Source organism: Dipodomys merriami, unplaced genomic scaffold (genome assembly GCF_024711535.1).
Source record: "Dipodomys merriami isolate MVZ:Mamm:240054 unplaced genomic scaffold, mDipMer1.0.p SCAF_17, whole genome shotgun sequence".
In the NCBI taxonomy this organism is placed as follows: domain Eukaryota; kingdom Metazoa; phylum Chordata; class Mammalia; order Rodentia; family Heteromyidae; genus Dipodomys; species Dipodomys merriami.
Genome location: NW_027203048.1, coordinates 11,278,598 through 11,303,979, shown reverse-complemented (window position 1 = coordinate 11,303,979; position 25,382 = coordinate 11,278,598). Strand labels below are relative to the sequence as shown.

The window sequence follows — 25,382 nt, the reverse complement described above, 5'->3', positions numbered from 1 at the left end:
TTTTTTTTAAATCTTCAACTTTTATCCAAACTACCAAGCTATATTGTCTTAAAAATAGAGTGACTATAAAATATAAACTCAAAATTGTTGTTGCCCACTGTTTATTACTAAAAGTTTGAAAATTGGAGAGTGGGTATGTAGATTGATGGTAGAGCATTCATTCCCTTAGCGTGTACCATAGCTTTGGTCCCCAGCACCACAAAACAGACAAACACTAGACTTATCTTCAGAATTTTTATACAAGAGAAACATGTAATGAGCCCTTCATCCATTCTTAATTCTTTTATGGAGGGTGCAGTTACTGGGGATTTAACTCTGAGTATTCACTCAGTTATTTTCTGCCCCACCTGATACTATACCAATTGAGCCATGTCTCTAGTTCCAGACGTTTCCTAGTTAGTTGGAGATTCTCAGGTCTCGGTCTCTTGAGTGGCTAGGATAACAGGCAACCAGTTCTCCATCTAAATGATTAATCTATCAATTCACCTATTGAGTCCCTTCCATTCATTCATATAGAAAAGATGTTTAGCTATTAGAATTAAAGTAGCTATAGGAATTCAAGCAGAATGGCTAGATTATATAGTTGTTGTATCCTTTACTGCTACTTAACTGAAACTGGTTTCCAAAGTGCCTTTACCATCTCACATGATTACATAATATGAACCATCTGAATTCTAGGAAGCATCTATTCAAACTTGTTATCAAACTATTCTTTTGATTCTTATCATTGAGAGTGTTTCTTAAGTATGTTGTAGACAAAACTCTTAATCTGAAAATTTTTTTTCCCAATGTACGGCTTGTCTTTCCATGCCTGTTATCTTTTGTTTTTATAAACAGGATCTTACTATGTAACCTATGTTGGCCTTGAACTCACAATCTTCCTACCACAGCCTCCAGTGTGCTGGGATTATAGACACTATCACTCTGAAGTACCTAAGTGACTCTTCAAGAGCATTAAGCATCTAATAAGAGTCCAATGTCCTATTTTTTCCTTTAGATTTTCATTGTTTTTATAAAATATGTTTTGGGAGCTTACTTTGTTCTACAAGTTCAGTTTTCAGACCTTATATTTAGGTCTATGACCTATTTTGCACTGATCTTCGAGGAAAGCCTGACGTTGAGATTCAGCAACTTTCCCAGTTATTTGTGGTTATTCCTGAGCTCTATTTTGGTCTCTTAAGCCACATTCTCTTTCACTAACATCCAAATATATTGACTATATCTTAAATGATACAGAATAATTCTTCCAAAGGCAATTATTTTTTTTGTTGCTTTGGTTATTACATGTCTTTTGTCTACAGAAATTTTAGGATGCCTTTGTCAATTTCTAAAAAGTAGCGGACACTGGCTATTTTAATTAACTTTTAATAGGTTAAACACATTAGTTAGGAGAGACTTCCTAACTGTAACAACACTGAAAATTCTAATATATCCCCAGGGATAATCTTTATTTCCCTAAGTCTCTGTTTAGTCTCTCAACTGTTAAAATTTTCAATGTTGTGGTATTGTCATCAATTTTACATTTACCCAAATGCTTTTTGGTACTATTAACTCTACGTGGGAACTTCTGCAAAATATTTTATTTTAAAGCATTTATCTCATGGATGCTATCAATTACACACAAAGCACTAGGTTTCTGTTTGCCTTAAGCTATAAATTATTTCTCTGGGCTGTATTTCTGCCTTCATATAGCCATAAATTTTCCTGTTCAGCTTTCTGGGACAGGTATTTTTACCTCCCTTGTTGTATTCTTGTCTCTGCTCACTTCCTGTACTCTTCTTACCATCTATCATGTATCCTTAAGTCTGCAGGTTACTTCTGTGGAGAAAACTGGATTGGTTTTACTTGGCTCTTTCTTTTTCCGAGTGTAAAATGGGTAAATATGTAATCGCTAGGTAAAGTATCACAAGAATATGGCTGAATAAAAAAGAGGCTGTTGTAAAAGCCCTTCACTGTACCTTCAATAATGTCTTCATGTTCCTAGACCTAATTACCATATGTATAGAAACCACGATGAGCACAGTAGCAGATTAAATGATATCACAAACATGTAGTAGGCAAAATCTAAAACAAAAGATGCTAGACTGGGCAAAAAAATCTAGCTTTCTTAAAAAAACCAATTACAAAAGACTAAAGAAGCCAATCAACCAAGTACAATGTGGATTTTTAGGGGGATCCTGTTTAGTAGAAATAAAAAATAAAAGCCTATAATTGTAAGGAAATGTAATAACCAATGATATTTGGTATTTCACGTAATTGATATTAACTTGTATAGCAATGTAATGAACAGTAGTTGTTTTTTAGTTGGATAGGGTTAGAGGTGTGTGTGTGTGTGTGTGTGTGTGTGTGTGTGTGTGTGTGTGTGTGTGTGTGTGTGTGTGTGTGTGTGTGTGTGTGTGTGTGTGTGTGTGTGTGTGTGTGTGTGTGTGTGTGTGTGTCTCCTCTCTCTCTCTCTCTCTCTCTCTCTCTCTCTCTCTCTCTCTCTCTCTCTGGATGAAATATTTAATCATTTTTAAGATATCATAACTTAGGAGACATTTTGCCTAGGTTTCTTTCCCACAATAAATTAAAAAATCTACCTTCTAAAACATCTACATTCACAACCTACTTTGGAAGTAATCTGTGGCTGAAAGATCTGTTGGTTTCCTTTCTTTTGGCCAAATTATGCAAACATTAGATATTCCACTAAGACAAAAAAAAACAAGACACTATACTTTGTAAGTTACAGATTCAACGAAGTGTAACATTGTTGTCATTTAAGTAAGCACTTAATGAAAGTAATTTGCTTGAACACTGCTTAATTACAATTGCTTGCACACATAAATTTTCTAAACTTTGAAATTGAAGGACTACTTTGAGTAACTTCACACAAACAGCCACTAACATACACAGAAATTATAAATAGTTGTCTTTACACAGTTTCTGGTAGCTTTACCTCTAAGTATTTTACAACACACCCCCAACCCTCCTGAATTCCCCCTCAAACCTCCTACCCATTGCCAAGGTTCCACCTCACCGGCCCCTCTCACGGCCAGGGGGAAATAAGTTTCTGGAATCCAGAGTAAAAACTCAGGAACGCATTTTCCTACAGAAAAAAATATAAATTGTGATCTAGAATGCTGAGTGTTATAGTTCAGCTACACTTTAGAACCTAACAAAATTCAGAACAGTATTTCTATGAGAAAATGCATTCCAGGTTGAAAAGACTCAACACAATCCCATGGTAGGTTAGTGACTGTCTGTATAATGCCACCAAGTGATAAATAAATTTGACCAAGCTCAAAAGCATTGTTAAAAACTGTCACATAACAAGATTATCACTCTGAGAATGTGCTCCTAAGAGAAAATAACCATCTTTTTCAGTGAAAAGGTGTCTATAATACTTACATTTAGCATTTCGAAATCATTGCTCTCTAAACCCTGTGTGAGAAGAACTGGAAAGCTATTCGTCTGCAGAAGGTCCTCTTTACTTTCTTTTTTATCTATATCCATTGCTCCCAGGCGTTCTTCAATGCTAACCTATACAACAGAAATGATTTGGTAAGGTTTAACCAGACCAGGCCTCAACCTAACAAGCAGAAATATGCTCCTGTTAGCTCAGTCCAATCCAATCTCAGTACAACAATATGGAGACAATCTGCATTCAAGATCCCAAATTCTAGCAAAAAAAAAAAAAAAAGACCAAGAAGCGATGATTAGAAAATGTAAGTCATTCCCTTTATACAGGCATTCAAATTTTGTTATATTGCAGTACAAGAAAAGAACTATCAAGTCTAACCATCGCTTGGCATTAAGCTCAGATCAATAAAAAGAAACAAAGTATTAGCAAAGGAACAGTTTTGCTCCCAAACAACTGTGCAACATGAATTTTTCCTTAGTGAGTTACAAATTATGGTTACTAGGTAGAATATGCCTTACTCAAGTATCCTTTGTAAGTTCTGAATTTTTAAGTACAAATACATTGCAAGGTATTACAAAGACCCAACTCAATATAACTGATTTCTGATTAAAACCAGCCTAAGAGATTATAGACTGCAAGCTAGCTTTTTTTTTTTTTTTTGCCAGTCATGGGGCCTGAACTCTGGGCCTGGGCGCTGTTCCTCAGCTCTTCAGCTCAAGGCTAGCGCTCTACCATTGGAGCCACAGAGCCACTTCTGGCTTCTTCTGCTTATGTGGTGCTGAGGAATCGAACCCAGGGCCTCAGGCATGTGAGGCAAGCTCTCTATCACTTAACCACCTTCCCAGCCCATGCAAGCTAGCTTTTCATTGGCTAATTAAAAATAAAATTTCTTCTACTGACTAGCAAAGCACATACATGAGCTCTGGAAAACTACCTACTTGGATTAACCTACATTAAAAACATTAAAACAGCAGGAGGAAATTAGAAATGAATTTAGGCCATTCCAAAAACAAAACAAGAAAAAAGTTTGCACTTGTTTTTAAGGTCAAGTATCACATTATCAAGAGATATTTTTTGATGAAGAGCTAGGTCATCTCTAATCCTCCGCCAAATAGCGAGCCATAAACATTAACTCTTAAAAGAGCCATAAACATTAACTCTTAAAAATGTTCCTTTTCTAGAAATGCAAATGAAAACAATTTTTGAGATTCCTTCCCATCCCAGTTAAGATTGGAAATCAAAAATTCAAACAAAATGCTGGTAAGGAAGGGAGGGTAAAGGAACTACATTGCACTGTTGGTGGGGATGAAAACTAAGAAAACAATTCTGTAAGGCGGTTTGGAGGCTCCTCAAAAAACTAAACATAAATATTCCCTACAACCCAGCCATACTACTCCTGGGCATGTACCCAGAAGATTACAAGTCAGGATACTGTAAAGACATATATCCACGCTCATTGCTGCACTACTTCCAACAGCAAAGTTATGGAAACAGCCCAGAAGCCCTACTATAGACAAGGGGATCAATAAAATGTAGCACATATATATAATGGACTCCATTAGAAACATCAATATTGTGTCATTTGCAGGCAAATGAATGGAACTAGAACAAATCATGTTAAGGTAAGCCAACCACAGAGAGAGAGAGAGTGGGGGAAGAGATAGACAGACAGACACAGACAGATAGAGAGACAAGAAGACAGAAATGGTATGTTTTCTCTTATGTGGAAGCTAGATCTAAAGTATGATTGGACATTCAGGACTCAGGCATTCACACAGACTAAAAGGATACCCTAAGGGAAGGAATCCAAAGGTTTAACTCCTTTGAACATTTAAAATACTATTTATGAAACCAATTCCAGAAAATGAAAAATATGGGTGTTTTTGTTGATGGTGGTAGAGGCTTATTTTTGTTTTGAGCTTTTTTTGTCTTCTTTGGGGGAGGGGAGAAGGGTGGCTAAAGAAAGTGAAAGAGGAAGGGTAAACAAACACAATCATGCTATTCAACATATACTATGTAGAAAATGAACTATATAACTTATGGTCAGGAACAAGAGGGGAAAGTGAAGGGGTAACATTGTCTAAATGTGGCTCATGCCTGTAATCCTAGCTACTCAGGAGGCTGAGATCTGAGGATCACAGTTCAAAGCCAGCCCTGGCAGAAAAGTCCATGAGACTCTGATCTCCAATAAACCACTAGAAAACCAGAAGTAGCACTGTGGCTCAAGAGTTAGAGCACACGTCTTAAGTTGAAGAGCGCAGGGACAGCCTCCAGGCCCAGAGTTCAAGCCCCATGATTGACCAAAAAATAAATAAAAATTACTCATTATCTGACTTAGAAAATAGGATTATGATTTTTGTTGTTGTTGTTTTTTTTTTTTTTTTGGGGGGGTGGGGAGCTGCTAGTCTAGTCTTGGTGCCTTGACCTCAGGGCCTAGGCACTATCCCTGAACTTCTTTTGCTCAAGACTAGCACTCTACCACTTGAGCCAAAGTGCCAGCTCCAGCTTTTTGTTTGTGTGGTACTGAGGAATCAAACTGAGGAATCATGGATTCTAGGCAAGCACTCTCCACACTAAGCTACATTTCCAGCCCTAGAATTATGTATTTTTTAAATATCCTTTTAAAGAATAAAACAGTGAAAAAAATCTAGCTTACTCAAGAGTGAAGAATGTAAATGGCACATGAAAAAAAGACTGCAGTGTAGATACAGTATGCATGGAAAGGGACAGGATTTGGGAGTAGAATAAGACATCAAGTTTTTATAGCTTTTTTTTTCCCCCCAGGGCTGACCAAATCCAGGGCCTTGCACGCCGGCGGGAGCCCTTCCACTGGGCTAAACCCCCAGCCCCAAGACATCAAGTTTATAAAGATGGTTTATACACTATGATCCACTTTTAAAGTCCAACCAATGGCCATGAAAACAGCCAGGATTGCTCAGATAGCCAAGAGAAAATTAGGCATCATTGGAATTCAGCAACATGCGAAACCCAATGGAAATCATCACAGCAAGCCATGGCTTAATTTATTCAAATTTCTGCCATCAATTTAGCTATAAATAGCTAGACTTTATTTTGTTATTAGAAGCTCCATTTTCTCTGATCAAAGGCCAAATGAGTCTTACAAAGGTGACAATCTAGATAAGCTGTCTAGGATGAAAATGATTCAACAGCAGCAATCTCAGCAAACCTCTGAAAACCTTACTTTGGATCTATCCAAAATTTCTATTAAAAATCATTCTAAAACCTCAAACTCAAATGACTGGTCAAATGGCTGCATTACCTCTTTACCCTCTAATTTCCTCTTGCTGTCTACTTCCTTCACTTGTGAGGGAAGAGGAGGCTTGACAGGTGCATGATGTCCAGGGATTCCAGGAACCAGGACTTTTACTTCAGAATCCATCACTGGTGTTCTCACCTGTCCAACACAGTGTCAGGGGTATAGAAGAGAAAATATTTTAGTTATTGTGCTTTAACAATGTGAAAACATATAGCTTTCTAAAGGCTTTTCTGCTGGGAAATACAATGTGAATTAATTAACAGGAACTCAAGATGAACATTAATGTTGGCAAATTAGTCATTTTGTGTGCCAGTCATGGGGCTTAACAGGGACTAGGGAACTAACTAAGCTTTTTTGTTCAAAGCTAGTGCTCTACTACCATTTGTGCCACGGCTTCACTTCCAGCTTTTTGGTAGTTAATTGGATATAAGAGCCTCTGGGACTGTCCTACCCAGCCTGACTTTGAACTGCGATCATTAAATCTCAGCCTCGTGAGTAGGTAGGATTACAGGCATGAGGCACTGGCACCCAATGGCAAATAAGTTTGTTTGTTTGTTTTTTTTTGGGGGGGGCAAGTTAAGTTTTTAAATGATAAACTGAAAGTTAATAGTTTTAAAGCTTACAATAACTCATTAAGAGTTAAAAAGAGAAAAAAAATCTACAGATTAGGCAGAACACACTAATTTATGTTAAAAAGCATTATATCCCCATCAGAATTGTCTGCCAGAAATGCTCAGACAGCCAAGAGAAATGTGTCATCTCTGAAACTCAGCCAGACGCGAAACCATGTGGATGTCATCATAGCAAGTCATGGCCTTCCCTTTCTCACTAAACCACTCAACAGTAAACATCAAGCAACATTCGAATGTGGAGAAAACACTAATGTTCTTCTATGTGATAATAAATTCCAGCCCAGCTATGGTTCAATTGCAACCTGAAATACAGCATTCTTCTAAACAATGTCATTAATCATTGATAAAATCATATATTGAAGTCTGTTACTAGCATGACCCTACATGTGAGCAAGAAAGAACTAAAGAAAACCTTAAACTGCTAGCCATCAATACAGTCACTCAGCCAACAAGGGCAGAAATAAAATTTTACTATTTTGATATCTAATGGCATAATCCCATAAAATTTACAAGATCATACATATCACAAAGAAGTAGTAAAGAAAAGCCAGGCATGGAGACACACATATAATCTCAGCCCTCAGGAGACTGAGACAAGATTTCGCGTTCCAAAACAGCCTGGGCTCGAGTCTGTTCTCCCTTTACCCCCACTCCCAGTATCACCCAATTCCCACCTCTCCCAAAAAAAGATACATGAAGTCTAAATATACAAGTTAAATCAATACAATCACATTGCTTGTTCTTAAATTTACACCTGTAATACACTCACCTTTGTTACAGCCGTTTCTACTTTTGGGGCCCAGGAATTTGAAATATCTCGTACTAAACACATATGAGGTTCTTTGGAGTTTAAAGCCTGGAAACAGTTTTAAGGGAAGGAAAGGTGTGAAAGAAAATAAACAATGTCAAACAAGCAACTTGGAATAAGAACAAGTGAAAAATTCTACATTTTTATAAAAATACAACTATAAAAACACACAATAAATATGTAATACAAATAGAAAAATATGTAACAGTGATGATTGTTAGCGACAGTCACCACTCAGACTACAGCAGCTGAGTTAGGGAGTCAGTCACTTGAAAACATGGGTTCAATGTTTACTTCTCTAGTTATGAGCTATTTCAATTTTTCTTATATGCAGTTTTAAAAGGCCAAGAGCTTTAAGATGTAGCAGATTTTAAAAGCTACAGCAGCTCAACATGTTATAAAGAAAAATCTACCCTACTCAGGAGGCTGAGATCTGAAGGATCACAGTTCAAAGTCAGCCCAGGGGGGCTGGGAAGGTGGAGTGCTCAGAGGTAGAGTGCTTGCCTTGCATGCAAGAGGCTCGATGCCTCAGCACCACATAAGCAGAAGAAAAAATAAGAAAAGCCAGAAGTGGCACTGTGGCTCAAGTGGTAGAGTGCTAGTCTTGAGCTGAAGAGCTGAGGGACAGCGCCCAGACCCAGAGTTCAGGCCCCATGACCAGACCAAAAAAAAAGCCAGCCCAGGCAGGAAAATCTGTGAGACTCTTATCTCCAACAAACCACAGAAAGCAAGAAATGGCACTGCGGCTCAAGTGGTAGAGAGGTAGCCTTGAGCTGAAGAGCTCAGGGACAATGCCCAGGCCCAACGTTCAAGCCCCACAACTGACCAAAAAAGAAAAAAAGAAAAGAAAGAAAGAAAAGAACAATCTGTCCTGGGGGCCTGTGGCTCATACCTGTAATCCTAGTTACTGAGGAAGCTGAGATCTGAGGATCACGGTTAAAAGCCAGCCCGGGTAGGGCAGGAAAACTGGAAGTGGTGCTATGGCTCAAGTGTTAGAATGCTTGCCTTGAACTGAAGAGCTGAGGGACAGCGTCCAGGCCCAGTGTTCAAGCCCCAGGACTAACAAATTGCTCTGAAATCCATTTGTGAGTATATGATAGGGAGAGGAGGCCACATACATGCAGCCAATTATGTATGTACTAAAAAAAAGTCTGGGGGCTGGGAAGGTGGCTCAGTGGTAGAGTGCTTGCCTTGCATGCACGAGGCCCTGGGTTCGATTCCTCAGCACCACATAAGCAGGGAAAAAAAAGCCAGAAGTGGCGTTGTGGCTCAAGTGGTAGAGTGCTAGCCTTGAACTGAACAGCTGAGGGACAGCGCGCAGGCCTAGAGTTCAGGCCCCACGACCAGACACCCCCCCCCCCCAAAAAAAGTCTGACAACAGGCATCAATGACTCATGCCTGTAATCTTAGCTACTCAGGAGGCTAAAATATGAGGATCCTGGTTCAAAGTTAGCCCAGGCAGGAAAGTCTAGGAATCTCTCACCTCCAATTAACCTGGGAGAGAAGCAGAAGTGGGAGAGGTGGTTCAAATACTATGTGCATATTAATTTTTAAAAGTACTCTGTGCTAAGAATGTGGCTCAATAGTAGAGTGCTTGCCTAGGACATATGAGGGCCTAGGACTTGGGACCTGGCACCTCAGAAAAAAAGACAGAAAAAGACAGAAAAAGAAAGCATTTTTTCAATTAAATCAACAAGAACGTTTTCTTGGCCATGTAAACATCTACTTAGTCTTCCCAACACAGCTAATAACTCAGAAGTCTTCAAAGAAATTTCATGGTAAAAAACAAAGTCACTGTACTGCCTATTTCCACTTAAAAATTCAAAGTGTGCTACCTCTAAGGCTCTTAATGGAGTTATATTAGTTAATAGGTCATAACTGTGTTGACCAAAACAAAACCACTAGGAAAATACATCCTGAAAAATGGTGAGTATTAGCTGGATATCTAGTTAAGAGGCTAAAAACTGGAGGATCTTAGTTCCAAGCCAGCCAAGCAGGATTCTGAGAGGCATCATCTCCAAAATAACCAACCAGCAAAAAGATCTGGAATGTGGTGGTGCAAGTGGTAGAGCACCAGCCTTGAGCAAGAAAGCTGAGCGTACATGAGGCCCTAAGTTCAAATCTCAGTACAAGCAAAACTAACATCTTTTAATGTGGCTATTGTATAAAACACATTTCTAAAATAGGACACTGGAAAGGGGAAGTTGCCATCTCAAACAATATTTTATCTCACCTAGGTTTGAAAATGGTATTATAGGTATCTTGGATTGAATAAAAGTCTTACAAATTAAACAGTGAAAGGTCCTTTAATTAAATGTTTGCAAATGTGGCTTTCTTTTTAAAAAAAAATCAATCTTTTCCATACAGTTTAATGCTGAATATTTCTATCCCAGAATAACATATACATACCACTCGCTCAATAGTAGGCTGAAACCAATTGCCATACACAAGCAGCAAAGACATTTTGTCTGTGCAGAAGCCAGCTGCTAGAATAGGGATGGGTTTTGGTGATGATTTCTTGCCTTTCCCAGGCGTTGCTATTTGAATTGTGCAGTTGGACGTCAAAGGCTTTTTGCAATGTCTAGAAATGGAGAAAAAAAGATTAGAGAATATGAAATAACACATCTCTTATTAATTCTCTGAAGTTACAAAAATGCAACAAGACCACACACACACACACACACACACACAGGCACGCACGCATGCGCACAGAACTTACTCCTCTATCTCATTTTGTTAGGAGGCATGAAACCTCTAAATCATCTTTCAATCCTATGTGCCCTTCTGCCATTTGGTCCTATCCACAATAATTCCCAACCCCCAAAAGCCTCAGTCCACCTTGAATGTAATTCCAGTATCAATATGCTCTCCATGTCTTCTCTGAAGATACTCTTCACCTTCTTCCTCTACCCTGACTCATCCTTGCATCCCTCCAAAGTTATAGTCATTTTTTCTCTAACAACTTTTGTGCTTTAGGCATGGACATGTTTTTAGTGACATTTCAACAATCCCTCCCACAAAAACTAAATTGTTACCTCATCAGTTATTTCTCCCTTCTCCCTATAGCTTTCACATGTCTTTAAATAGTACAAATTGGTTTCAGTTCAACTCATCAATTTATAACACCATTTTTTGATCAGTGCAATCCCCTTTGGCTGTTATTCTTTACAACACACACCCTCTACAATCCCAACTTTATGCATCCTACTGTCCCATACTGTCCCTAATCCATCGTTCATCCTAGAATCCCCTGCCACAACTATCTCTAAATGCAGAGGGGTTTCTTTGGTGTGTCTGCTTTGGCCTTTATCTCTCTTTAGGAAATTCATCACAGAATGACTCTTAAAACTTAGGTCAAACAAAAAATGCTTAGGTCCTCACCAGAAAACACTATTTCTTGACATGTACATTCATCACTACGTAGATAAAAGCTGCAAGTGCCACACACTGAAATGTGTTCTCTAGGAGATCTCATTGAAGAGAGATTAAATTTTCTGGGGCGTTTTAGGGAGACAGGGGGAGGTAATGCTGCCAAAAACATCACCCATGCTAGGCAAACACTACTCATGAGATATATCCCCAGTTCCTATGAAAGTTTTTAAGTACACACTTTCTTTGATAATTAGTCTATAAAATTTAAATTCCAAGACAAATACTACTAAATGTATTAATAAAAGGATTAAAACATTTTTAAAACTTAACCTAACTGTACATATAAATGAGTCACAGATTGCATTGATAGTGATCTGACAAGCATTTTCTTTAGAGCTAAAAGTAAGTATTTTATGCTTTAAAGGCTAGAGGTTACTAAATCTGATCTGTAAAGACTACCAACTCTACTCTTCTGTCTACTAAACACTTTACAGATCCACACACATATGTAAGGGAAGGGAAAGTGGAAGATAAAATTAAGGCTAGATTAAGGCTCACACTTGTAATCCTGACTACTCGAGGCTGAGATCTAAGTTTCATAGTTAAGTCAAAGCAGGAAAGTCTAGAACACTCTTATCTCCAATTAACCAGTAAAAAGCCAAAAGTAGGGCTGTGACTCAAGTGGTAGTGAGCACCACAGGATAGCACCAGGACCAAGGGGCACAAGGTTGGGGGGAGAGGGGCTCGGTTTAAGGCTAGCAAAGTCTGTAAGTAAGCAAAACTCTCCAAAACTTAAGTTCTTCATTGCAATCATCAAAACTTAGTAAGTACACAATAAAAAGCCACTCTCCTAACCATGACATCTGATTCTAAATGCTTGAGTTCATACTGCATTAATATGGACAAGCAATGAATATTTTCCTGCTGGGCTCAAGCCCTGTAATCCTAGCTATTCAGAAGACTGAGATCTGAAGATTACAAATCTGATCTAAGTCAGCCCAGGCAGATCAGGAAAGTCTATGAGACTTTTTTTTCAATTTATTGTCATTTTAGAGGTGATATACAACAGGGTTTTATTTATATACATCCAGTAGTAAGTACACTTCCTTTTGTACACTGACATTCTGGTCCCTCAGACTCTTATCTCAAATAAACTACACAGAAAAAGCCAAAATCGGCACTATGGCTCAACTGGTGGAGCAGTAGCCTTGCGCAAAAGAAATTCAGGAACAGTGTCCAAGCCTCAATTTCAAGCCACAGGACAGGCACCAAAAAAAGAAAAAATACTTCTAACAATCTAACAAGACACAAACAGTAATAATAACAAGATGGAAGTATGAACAAATAAGAGAAAATCAGAAATAAATTCCTGACTTGAAAAACTTACCCATTTAATACGTGTTCAAAAAGATGGACCTGACCATCTCTGCAAACAACAGCTAACTTGACAGGCTAAAAGAAAAATGTGGCTGATTAACTATAATGAATAATGAGCTCAATCCTCCAATCTAACTTAAGATAATTCAATTCTCCCCACCCCACCAAAGGAAAAGAACAGCAAAAACACATTTAAAAATAATTACCTCTGACAAAATAGCAATTAGTGTTGTTTTTGTCAACAGTCAATACCTAGGTCAAGAAGGTAACATGAGGGCTGGGAAGGTGGCTCAGTGGTAGAGCGCTTGCCTTGCATGCATGAGGCCCTGGGTTCGATTCCTCAGCACCACATAAGCAAAAAGAAAAAAAAAAGCCGGAAGTAGTGCTGTGGCTCAAGTGGTAGAGTGCTAGCCTTGAGCTGAAGAGCTGAGGGACAGTGCCCAGGCCCAGAGTTCAGGCCCCACGACCGCACCCCCCCCCCAAAAAAAGAAGGTAACATGAGCCAGGTGCCCATGGCTCTTATTGTAATCCTAGTTACTCAGGGGGCCAAGATCTAAGGATTACAGTCAAAGCCAGCCAACACAGGCCAAGTCTAGGAGACTCTTTATTGCCAATTAACCACCCAAAGCTACAAGTGGCACTGTGGCTCAAAGTGGTAGACAGAGCTCTAGCCTTAAGAGAAAAGGTTAAGGGACAAAGCCCAAGCCCTGAGTTCAAGCCCCAGAACCAGCATAATAGAAGTAAGTATAACACAGAAAATAAAACCTCAAAGTTAGATGAACAAAGTGTCGATCAAGGGCAATAGTGGTTGAACATGCCTCGAAGAAGAGCTAGCTGTCTGGAATTCTCAGGCAGTTTAAAATGCCATTTCCTATCTATTGCTGGCAATTAGTGGTATAGAGACCTAAACTATCATCACTTTAATTCCTCCTGCATTGTCAATTTTTTTTGGGGGGGAGGGGGGGTCCGGTCGTGGGGCCTGAACTCTGGGCCTGGGCGCTGTCCCTCAGCTCTTCAGCTCAAGGCTAGCCCTCTACGACTTGAGCCACAGCGCCACTTCTGGCTTTTTGCTTATGTGGTGCTGAGGAATTGAACCCAGGGCCTCATGCATGCAAGGCAAGTGCTCTACCACTGAGCCACCTTCCCAGCCTGCATTGTCAATTTTTGTATCCCAATAGTCTGAATGCTGCTATCAACTAATCTCTTGCTGACAAGCCTCAAGTTCCAGTGATCTGTGTAACATTCTCCTTTTAGGTACTGAAACTTTTTTTTTTTTTTTGCAAGTCCTGGGGCTTGAACTCAGGGTCTGGGCACTGTCCTTGATCTTTTACTAAAGGCTAGCACTCTACCATTTGAGCCACAGCACCACTTCCAGCTTTATCTGTTTATGAGGTGCTGAGAAATCGAGCCCAGGACTTCATGCATGCTAGGCAAGCACTCCACCACTAAGCCACATTCCCACCCCTTGAAACTTTCTTTTTTTATTTTTGGTCGGTTGTGGGCCTTGAACTCTGGGCCTGAGCGCTGTCCCTCAGCTCTTCAGCTCAAGGCGAGTACTCTACTGCTTGAGCCACAGCACCACTTCCGGTTTTCTAGTGGTTTATTGGAGATAAGAGTCTCACGGACTTTCTGCCCGGGCTGGCTTGTGAACCACAATCCTCAAATGTCAGCCTTCTGAGTAGCTAGGATTACAGGCGTGAGCCATCGGCGCCCGGCTGAAACTTTCTTAATGAAGGCTGTGTAAGTGAATTTTTAGCATTTTTTAAAAGCTCCCATCTGTATTCTAAACTGTAAATAAGAGTAAGTGTGTTAGGCTCCATGTAGCATTGTGAAAGCACTTAGGAACATTTTTGTTTATGTGCCTGACCTGGATGCTTAAGGGTACTGCCTTACCAGTTGAGCCATAGTACCACTTCCAGCTTTTGGTGGTTAACTAGAGTTAGGAATCTCATGGACTTTCCTCCCAGGGCTGGGTTTGAACCACAATCTCAGCCTCCTGAATAGCTAGGATTACAGGCATGAGCTACCAGAACCCATTTACTAGTAGTTAAAGACAAGAAATCTGAGGACAGATGCTCTTAAAAGTTCATAATTTTAAGGTTAAGCAGCATGTGAAAGTTTCCCTTTAAGGACATCCTATTAACAGATTCAAAATCTAATCCCAAACTGTCTAGAAAGACTGGAAATCCATTATTGGACAATTGAAATTCTGTATAATCATAGACCAAAGTTTAGTTTGGAATTTTATTACTACTGGAACTACAATTTTGCAATGTGTCATAATCAGTTTTACATGTCACAATTAGAGAAGAATGTGGCTTCTCAGTTTCATCACTTAGTTTATTATCTTCAATATCTTTCTTTTTTTCTGTGTCCTGGGACTGGTTCAAATTTTTGCTGTTCTTATTTATGCCATATTGGGGCTTGAACCCAGGACCCAGGCACTGTCCCTTAGCTTTTTCACTAAAGGATAGTATTCTACCACTTAAGCCACAGCTCCACTTTAGTATTGGGGGCAAGAGAGTGTTTAAACTAGGATAAGAGTCTCCTAGACTTTTTTGACCAGATTGGCTTTGAACTGTGATCCCATGATCCTCATATGGCAATTCCTGAGTCACTAGAATTACAGGGACAAGCTACTTTCAGGCTTCAAAATCTTTTTTAAAAAGTAGTTATTCTCTCCTTTACTTTTATTATTGATCATTTTAAGAATGTGAACATTGTAACAAGATAAAATCAACTGTACCTAAAAGTAGCAAAAGAATTCAGACAGAAAAACATAAAGCAAGACTAGGTTTATAATCTAAATAGACTAGGGCAAGCTTGGTGTGGGATTGCAATGATTTTCCTTACCATGTCAATCTCCCTCCCTCATTTCCTCCTTCATTTTTTTTTTTGCTTCTTACTCTCATTTGAGTACTGTGAATTAAACCCAGGTTCTTTTTTTTTTTCCTGGTCCCAGGACTTGAACTCAGGGCCTAGGCTCTGTCCTGAGCCTCCAAATACTCAAGACTAGTTACCTCTTGAGCCACAGTGCCAGTTCCAGCCTTTTCTGTTTATGTGGTACTGAGGCTTCAAGCACGCTAGGCAAGCACTCTACCACTGAGCCACATTCTAAGCCCATGGAACACAAGGTCTTGTATTCAGCAAGTGCTTTACCACTAAGCTAATATCCACAGCAACTTGTTACTTTCAGTAAGATTTAATTAAACCCTCCAAAAACCACACACATACATATAATAAAAAAGTGTAAAATTGTTCAGAAAGTCACTTGAAATTAAATCTTTTGTATGTAATATGGGAACAAATACCAAAGCAATTCCTTTGGTATCAGACTCCTCTGATCAAAACTTCTGATTATCATGAGCTAGTCAGTGCACTGATCACAATGAATACAGACAATCCAATCCCATGCCCCTAACTTTACAAAGCTATTTTGCAGTTATTTTTACTAAAAAAAAAAATTTCTTTGCCAGTCATGGGGCCTGAACTCTGGGTCTGGGTGCTGTCCTTCAGCACTCTTACCACTTGAGCCACAGTGCCACTTCTGGCTTTTTCTGCTTATGTGGTGCTGAGGAATTGAACCCAGGGACTCATGCATGCAAGGCAGACACTCTCCCGCTGAGCCACCTTCCCTGCCCCTAAAAAATATTTTTAAGTACTTAAAACCACTCCTGGCTCTGTTCTCCCAATATAATCAGCAACGTCCCATCGTACATCAGAAAGCCAAGACTGTTAAAAGTACAATCAGTATCTAAACCAGATCTTCTGTTACACTTTTAAAAAACACTAAGACATACAAAAACTTCTAAATTATCTCTAAATACAAGTAAGAAGGTTATAACACATGGGAGGAGCCTAGACTTAAAAGTGAAAATCCTTATGCCTTTCCTTTCATTAAGCAGGATTCTTACTGGCTCAATCTCTTAATACTAGTTCCAAAAAAAACATGAAAAATAAAGCACTTCAATTAATCAAATGTATTTAACAGATATGAAAATCATTAAAATTTTTAATTTTTACATGAAAAATTCTAAAATATAAAAAAGTATGAAACAAAGTACGCCTTTTTATAACCACAAAACTGCATCTAATATAGCAACCATACATATATCAATGACTTTTAATAACTAACTTAATGAATTTAAATACATATATAATCATTGAGGGGGGCACAGGTAGCTCATACCTATCTGTAATCTAAGCTACTTAGAAGACTGAGATACAAGGATCAAGGTTCAAAGCCAGTCCAGGCAGAAAAGTCTCCAATTAACCACCAAAAAGCTAAAGTGGATCTGTGATTCCAGTGATAGTTCAAGCCCTAATACTGGCACACACGCACGCACGCACGCACGCACGCATGCACGCAGACAAAAAGTAGTCTTTGATTACAAGCATTTCTGTTTTCCACATGAAGCTTCTCAGTGATTTAGGAGTTACTCCAATGGGCTAAGAATATTTTGGTTACATTTTATCATTACTCCCTCACATCTACACTTTGATTTTCAAAGTAAGTTTTATACAATCTAAAACCAATTCTCAAATAACAAGCCACTTACCTCTTCTTTGTTTTCTGACAAAGTCAAGTCAATAAAAACAGGTTCATCTGTAACTGTGAAAGACATTACTGCACTCTTTTCTTTGCTTTCTGACCGGACCTGCCTAGATAACAAATAAGCCATTAGGTAAAATGACAGTTTTACACAAGAGGGAAATCACACTAGAGAATCCTGAAACAAAATTATGTCAGAGATTTATTGCAACATGTTTGCTTTAGAAAAAAGCATATAAGCCAGGCACCGGTGGCTCACGCCTGTAATCCTAGCTACTCAGAAGGCTGAGATCTGAGGATTGCAGTTCAAAGCCAGCCCAGACAGAAAGTCCGTGAGACTCTTATCTCCAATAAACCACTAGAAAACCAGAAGTGGGGCTGTGGCTCAAGAGGTAGGACGCTGGTCTTGAGCTGAAGAGCGTAGGGACAGCGCCCAAGCCCAGAGTTCAAGCCCCACGACCGACAAAAAAAAAAAAAAGAAAGAAAAAAGAAAAGAAAAGAAAAAAGCATCTAAGCATCTGGCAAGCATGTGCCTATCTTCATGTCAATCACACTGCATTGATGCTTATACCTTGAGAAGTCCTGAGATCAGACTAATATTGTCTGGTCTCTTCTTTTGCAAAGTTCTATGTCCTTTACATTTCTAGTTGAACTTTAAAATCTGTCAATTTCTACAAAAAGTGATACTGGGATTTTGACTGGCATTGCACTCATAGCTACAGTAAATTTGGGAAAAATTCACTTCATTACTAAGAGAACAGTACAGAAAGTCAGTAAACTGTGTGTATACAAACATACACATATATACATACATACACACACAGATGTATAGATGTATTCATTCACACATATATATACACAAATGTACACACACACACAAATGCACGAAGTCCCTGTTATTCAGATTCTTGTGTGAATCTGGCTGCTTGGTTGGTTGTGGGGCTTGAATTCTGGGCCTCAGCGCTGTCCCTCAGCTCTTCAGCTCAAGGCTAGCGCTCTACCACTTAAGCCATAGCACCATTTACAGTTTTCTGGTGGTTTATTGGAGATAAAGAATCTCATGGACTTTCCTGCCCAGGCTGGCTTTGAACTCACGATCCTCAGATTTTAACCTAGGATTACAGACGTGAGCCACCAGTGCCTAGCTAAAATTTATTCTTCAAAATCACTACTCTTGCAAACCAATAAAAACATTAATGACCCACAGCTCAATGATCCCAACTGAGACTGAATGAGGGAAGGCTACTCTGCCATATTTCAGCTCTCATACTATAAACAAGTGTCTATTGATTGTGTGGATTTTTTTCTCATTTTAGTCAGTGACTCCACTGTTTATAACATATCCCATAAATCAAGTATTAAAGTGACATATAGTGTTCCTAAGTACAAGGCCTCATGAAGACAATATATAACTCAGACAAGACAATGGTGCTGTATATTTGCTAATCAAAAACATTCTAAAATAAGGTGTCTATTATGAATGCTCCCAATTTTTTTCTCAAAAAGACTTATTTTTAGGTATTCAATTCTTGAAGTCAAGGTAGTTTCAACATCAAATACAATAAAAACAATTATCATACTTATCATTTGTATTAATCTAGGTTTAGACTCTCAAATCCAAAACAACTACCTACCAGACATTAAGTAACCGGTCATGTACTGCTCCAGATAAGAAATAAAGACCTGAAATTCCATCAAAAGGCTGGCTCTCATTGGGAGGTCGAACAGTAGTGAACATAAGTGTTGACACTGGCGTTGCATGTCCTGTGAAGTGCTGGATAAAGTTGTATCTCATTTAGGAGAATGACTTCATAACAGTAACGCACATGTGTATCAAAAACAAACTAGATAGTATACATTTGACAGCAGAGCCCAACAAAGTAACAGTTGAATGTAACTCTAAGCAAACCAAATTACTAGTATTATAATCTCACTTATTAAAATGTCTACACAATATTCAATACTTTTTTCAGTACTATCTGCAAGTACTAAAGATATGCCTTGATCTTTCATGATCCTACCCAAGTATTTTTTCTTCCTTTTGTTTTAGTTAGAGTCACTCATTTCTATCTACTTTAAAGGGGTGCTCAGCGCTCAGACACAGCCAAGGAATTGTAGGTCCTCATTTTACTCTCAGTGAGTCGAAACCACAATTAAGGCATCATCATTGCACCAAGTTCAGTAACCCCTTAGTGCAACTGATTATTCCTAATAGGTCCCCAGTTAAACTATAACTAGATGAAATGCTAAGTGCAAACTACACACAAAATGCTAAGCTTATTCTATAGCAAAATAAAAGTTTATTTCAATTTCCATTTATTTGGTTTACTCATTTTTCTAATTCATGTCAACATATGTAACCTGTCAGAAAGTCAGATTTGGAAGGTGATTTCTGTTAATCCTATTATCTGAAATACTTACAAATATAGAATACTCGATTTTGGTTTAGATTTGGTCGATGATTGTAACTCTTCAGATAGATTCTTACCATTTGCCCAGGCTGGCCTAAACTCCTGGACTCAAGTGATCCTCCTGAGAGCAAGGACTACAACCATATGCTACCAATATCTTCTTTTGTGTGTACCAGTCCTGGGGCTTGAACTCAGGTCCTGGGCACTGTCCCTGGGCCTCTTTGTATTCAAGGCTCGCACTCTATCACTTGAACCACAGTACGACTTCCAGCTTTTTCTGAGTAGTTTATTGAGATGAGAGTCTCACAGGCTTTCCTGCCCAGGCAGCACGTCCTGCTTTCAACCACAATCCTCAGATCTCAGCCTCCTGAGAGCTAGGATTACAGACTTGAGTCACTGGTGCCCGGCTACAAGTATTCTTAAAATAACATTCTGCAGCTCATACATATGTCTTCCCCCATAGATGCTTTATACATTGATTGTTATGCTTAGAAATAGTTTTGATTCACTTACTCTGTAGACTTCTTTAGTTTCCAAAACCCAGAGTTTGATTGTTCGACCAGCTGAAAGCAACATCTTTCCATCTGGGCTAACACACAGGGAAGTGACACTGCTATTGTCTCCTTTCCACTTGCTGTAGTGTGAAGACAAGCAAATACATCTCAATAATGGGGGGATATTTTACTCAGAGCAGAACAAAAGAAAACCTCAACATTTATAAATATTACACCAAACTGTACTCCCTAAGTTATATTAGGGTAGTATTCTTGCATACCACCGTAAAGAAGTCTCCCTGATGGGGTACTCTTGCATAATCTCCCTCTAGGAAGTACAGAATGAAGATTTTCCAGATATGCCATGAAATGGGTAGGTTAAGAGTGAGAAGAGGAAGTGGCGCTGTGGCTCAAGCGGTAGAGCACTTGCCTTGAGCTGAAGAGCGCAGAAACAGCACCCAAGCCCAGAGTTCAAGCCCCACAAAAAAAAAGTTAGAAGAATGCAAAATAGAGAGCTGTGTATCCTGTGACTCATGAGACAGACTGCTAATGATCAGAAAACTACCAAGCTAGCTGGACCTCCACAAGTCCATCTACTCTCACCACAATCCTTACTATCCTAAAAAGGTGAACCTTTCCATTACACTGGCAACACAAATGACTTTTCAAACTACAGCCTCAAAATAACCAAAAAAAAAAAAAAAATCCAAAAGATGATTTCCATGCCAAATCTACACAGATGAAGTACCACTGTAAACTGAAACTGGGTAGAGGTAATTCCTTTCTCATACTCAAGAATGATTAGAAACTTGAGTCTTCACATTTTGTTTCATATCGTTATAGGCAATGACACTGGCTATTCACCTACTAAATTATATGTTACAAAGGATTAATACTTAGAATATATATTAAGAATAGATAAATGACTCCTTTGCATTAGTAAGAATTCAAATGAATACAAAAGAAACCAACAGACACGAAAAATTGTTGATAAACATAAAACTAGTTCAAAGAAATGTATGTACTCAAGTATAAAAAGCATAAAGAACTTTCTTCCTTTGTCTTGACTTCTAAACTCTTGTCAATCTTTTTTATCTTTGCCAGAACTGAGGTTTGAACTTGGGGCCTAGGCACAATCCCTGAGCTTCTTTTGCTCAAGGATAGCACCCTACCATTTGAGCCACAGTGCCACTTCTGGCTTTGTCTGTTTATGTGATACTGAGGAACTGAACCAGGGCTTCATGCATGGCAGGGAAGCACTCTACCACTAAGCCACATTCCCAGAAGTTTTTACCAATTTCCTATTTAGCAACTCCCACAGCTTCAAGACTCACAAATACCCATTACCTAATATTTTCACTACATTCATTTATAATAATAAGAAATCCTGGTCCCTACTTGCCTATAGGAAGCTGAGACACTTTCTGAATCTATCTTCCCACGCCACACTGAAGGTTAATACTATTACTAGGTCCCCCTGCAGCATATCCTAACCCTACACAGCAAGAATTTTGCAACTCATAGTATAATGTTCCTGTATCTTCATCATCTAAGAACTTTTCAGGTCCAGCCTATCAGAATTACTGTACCATGTATGTGTGCACATATATACAATATATGGAAACTACCAATTATACTTATTAAACATTTTAAAGGAGTGGAATGTTTCCATCTGGGAAATAAGATGGGTTCTAAGAAGCAACCTACATATACTAACAAAAGGCCTCCAGATCCCTCCACAAGTTGAAGAACAAAGCCTTCTAGTTATAGCTTGCTTTTTCTTTCTGTGTTGGTCTTGAACTCAGGACCTGGGCACTGTTGCTAAGACTAATGTTCTATCACTTGAGTCACAGCTCTACTTCCAGATTTCTGGTGGTTAATTGGAGATAAGAGTCTCACAGACTTTCCTGCCCGGGCTGGCTTTGAACCGGGGTTCTTAGATCTGAGCCTTCTGAGTAGCTAGGATTACAGGCATGAGCCACTGGTGCATGGCTTCCAGTCAGCTTTTTAACATTTCTTTTTCAAATAGCAACAGCCAGTCAAGGATCTTCTGCAATCTGAAGAATGCCCTCCTTCAACATGAAAAACAGGAAGTAAAGCAAATGAACAAATCAAAACCTAACACACTCAAAAGAAAATAGCAAAAAAAAAATACAAGAAAAACTCCTGAGGGAAAACTATTTCCAACCTTACTCTTTTGTTTTGGTTTTTATTTTGGGTCCAGTCGTGGGCCTGAACTCTGAGCCTGGGCGCTGCCCCTCAGCTCTTCAGCTCAAGCTAGCGCTCTATCCAACCTTACTCTTTTGATCTTCAAATTATCCATCAACTGTCAGGGTTCAAAGACACTGGTGAACAACCAGAACTCAACCTCCATATGCACCCTTTTTCTCAGGAAGCTACCAACTGATGGGCTCCCTGAAAACATGCAGGGCTAACTAAACAAAGGGAGAAATAGGTCCCATCAGCAAAGAGACAATTTTCAGGCAAATGATGAAAGGAACCACAGTAGTCGTTGTTTGGCAGGCACTTTCTGCTTCACATGAAGACAAATTCTCCAAGAAATAAAATCTCAAGCCAAAAGCTAGCTACTGGAAACTAAACCAAGAACGGGAGGATTGTGGTCCCAGGCCAGTCTGGGCAGAAAAGTTCCTAATACTCCATCCATCTCAACAAAGGGAAGCTGGACACAGTGATGTGTGCCTGTCACCCAAGCCACAGTAGGAAACAAAATAGAGCAAAATCCCATGCAGTGAAAAAACAGGACCAAAGGCCTACCTTAGAGAAGTAGAACCCCATGGGGCTTGGAAGTCAAACCCCAATACCACCAAAAGAAATAGGAGGGAGAATGAGACTAACAGAGGAGCACACAGAAGGCAAAAATAAATGAACAACTGACAAATGGATGTGTCTACAACTGAGACTTACACTTGCAAGAGTGACAATATACTAATGATAAATATACTTTGAAAAATATTAAATTAAGTAGTAAGACAATTACAAACTCCAAGAAAAAGCAAACCAATAAACTTTTTGGCATACCAAAAAGAAAATGTAAACCTAGGACATTTTAAACCTCAGTTTTAACATGACTCAGTATAAATAACAAATACTGCTGAACCACAACTAATATAACAATAAAGGGAGAAGGAAGAGGTAGAAGGAAAATAAAAGTTAAAATCCTTTTCTTCCTTAGTAGGAAATTAGTTATCTAAAATGGAAGGGGGTAAAAAAAAAAAAAATCAATTGACATCACCATAAGGATGATAAGAATGAAACTAGAAACCCATTAGTTTATCCAATAGTACAATTTAGTGGAAAACAGGTCAAGCTGTTATTTAACCTATTTCTTAAATATGAAACGGGAACAGCGCCGACCTCATAATGTGACTAAATCTATGTGTCTATGTGCTCAACAGTGCCTTCAACATTGGCCAATCTCTATGTTAAGGGTGGGGAATTTTTTCTTGCCATGGGTCAGTTGTACAGACAAGAAAAATTACATGTCTGTCCCACTATGTGCTGAATGATTTTGAGGCCTGACAGGAACAAAAAGGTTCACACATATCTATGAAATACCAACCAGTCTTAACTTCCATTCCAAATACAGTAACATGGCCCTTACTCAGACTCACTGGATCAGTCTCTCCAAGGCAGGTAGCCAGTGTGGGAAGTATCTCTACAGGTAAATGGAATGAAAACACTTTGCAACTACCTGGCTTACCTGTACCTTAGCTTCTTTAACCACCTTGTCTGCTGGGTCTTGTTTTACATTAACATGATTTCAAACTTAACTTTTCTAAAAACCCTGAAATCATTTGTCTTATTGCCATTAGTGTCTATCTACTGAAGGATATTTTTATCCTCTACCATACCATTATCTACCTTTCCTCCAGTTTACTCACTACAAATTCATCTTTCACTTTCCTACCTCCTTGGCTTTTATCATTCCCTTACCTTCCTTTGTTTACTCTTGGAAGTCCATCTCCCTGCTCTCCTCTATTCAAACTTAGCTGTCAAGGAAGTCAAACTGAAACCCTTTCTCTTACACCAGTACTTCCTACAAGTAATCATTTTACCTTATGACAGCTTTTTATACAATTTTACAATTTACTGTTTTTTTGGCCAGTCAGAGGCCTGAACTCTAGGCCTGGGCGCAGTCCCTTAGCTCTTCAGCTCAAGGCTAGCGCTCTACCACTTCAGCCACAGCACCACTTCTGGCTTTTTCTGCTTACTGGTGTTGAGGAACGGAGCCCAGGGCCTCGTGCCTGCAAGGCAAGCGCTCTACCACTGAGCCACTTTCCAGCACCTACAATTTCTTTTTATTTACTGAAACATTACATGCCCAACTTGATTTGATTCAATGTTCCTTAATAAGAAGGCTTTATAACTTTATTTGTGTTTATATTTTCCACTGTCTAGGGCAATATATATCAAACCCTAATGCATTTGCAAACAGTTAACTGAGCCAACCTCCAACCCCAATCAACCTTACTCACCATTTCACTTTGCAGGTCTCTAAGTTCCATTCCACAATATATTTATCGTCTGAACAACTATATAAGCAGCCCCTCTCTTGATGCCACTGTATGCAATTGACTCTGTTGTCATGTCCACCACTCTGCAGATTTTTTTAAAAATAGAAAAAAAATTGCCTCATGATAAGGTATAAGATGACGTATAACCTTAAATATTATATCCTACAAGGTATCTTATAGAATAGGGTATGCTAGAGTCATTACCACTTTACCAAAAGTTAGATCTAAACCTAAATAAAGCCTTAACATGCACATCCACTCATTATAGTTTTCTAACATGAGAAAGAGAACAAACTAGAACTTTATTGAAATATTAACTTCCCTTCTCCTTCATAAGGAAAACCTACAAAGAACACTAACTAGTTCTGTCATTTGATTTGCTTTTGAACATGAATGCCAATTCTAAGATTTTTAACAACAACAAAATGAAGCATTGAAGTCCAGTCCAAAATTAACTTTGTTTATTTATTTTTGGTTATGCTGGGGTTTTGAATTCACACTTACTAGTACTCTAAGGTTTTTAG

The 25,382-nt window shown here is 38.8% G+C and overlaps 1 protein-coding gene and 3 non-coding genes across 4 annotated transcripts in view; all 4 read right to left on the bottom strand.

Annotated features, from left to right (window-relative positions):
* Positions 1–25,382, bottom strand: part of Wdr43 (WD repeat domain 43) — a 52,794-nt gene that overhangs the window by 17,582 nt on the left and 9,830 nt on the right. Inside the window, exons 3-11 of the mRNA XM_070025299.1 lie at positions 24,820–24,941; positions 20,343–20,463; positions 19,053–19,192; positions 17,426–17,528; positions 12,877–12,941; positions 10,527–10,698; positions 8,079–8,165; positions 6,681–6,815; positions 3,388–3,519 (exon numbers count right to left, since the gene is read on the bottom strand). Of these exons, the coding sequence (XP_069881400.1) occupies positions 3,388–3,519; positions 6,681–6,815; positions 8,079–8,165; positions 10,527–10,698; positions 12,877–12,941; positions 17,426–17,528; positions 19,053–19,192; positions 20,343–20,463; positions 24,820–24,941 (1,077 nt within the window). The remainder of the gene's footprint in view (positions 1–3,387; positions 3,520–6,680; positions 6,816–8,078; positions 8,166–10,526; positions 10,699–12,876; positions 12,942–17,425; positions 17,529–19,052; positions 19,193–20,342; positions 20,464–24,819; positions 24,942–25,382) is intronic.
* On the bottom strand, positions 6,332–6,410 carry LOC138829350 (small nucleolar RNA SNORD53/SNORD92). Its single transcript, XR_011372555.1, has one exon. It is a non-coding gene; the product is annotated as a small nucleolar RNA SNORD53/SNORD92 (small nucleolar RNA).
* Positions 7,407–7,484, bottom strand: LOC138829349 (small nucleolar RNA SNORD53/SNORD92). Its single transcript, XR_011372554.1, has one exon. It is a non-coding gene; the product is annotated as a small nucleolar RNA SNORD53/SNORD92 (small nucleolar RNA).
* LOC138829351 (small nucleolar RNA SNORD53/SNORD92) lies at positions 19,509–19,591 on the bottom strand. The gene has a single exon (XR_011372556.1). It is a non-coding gene; the product is annotated as a small nucleolar RNA SNORD53/SNORD92 (small nucleolar RNA).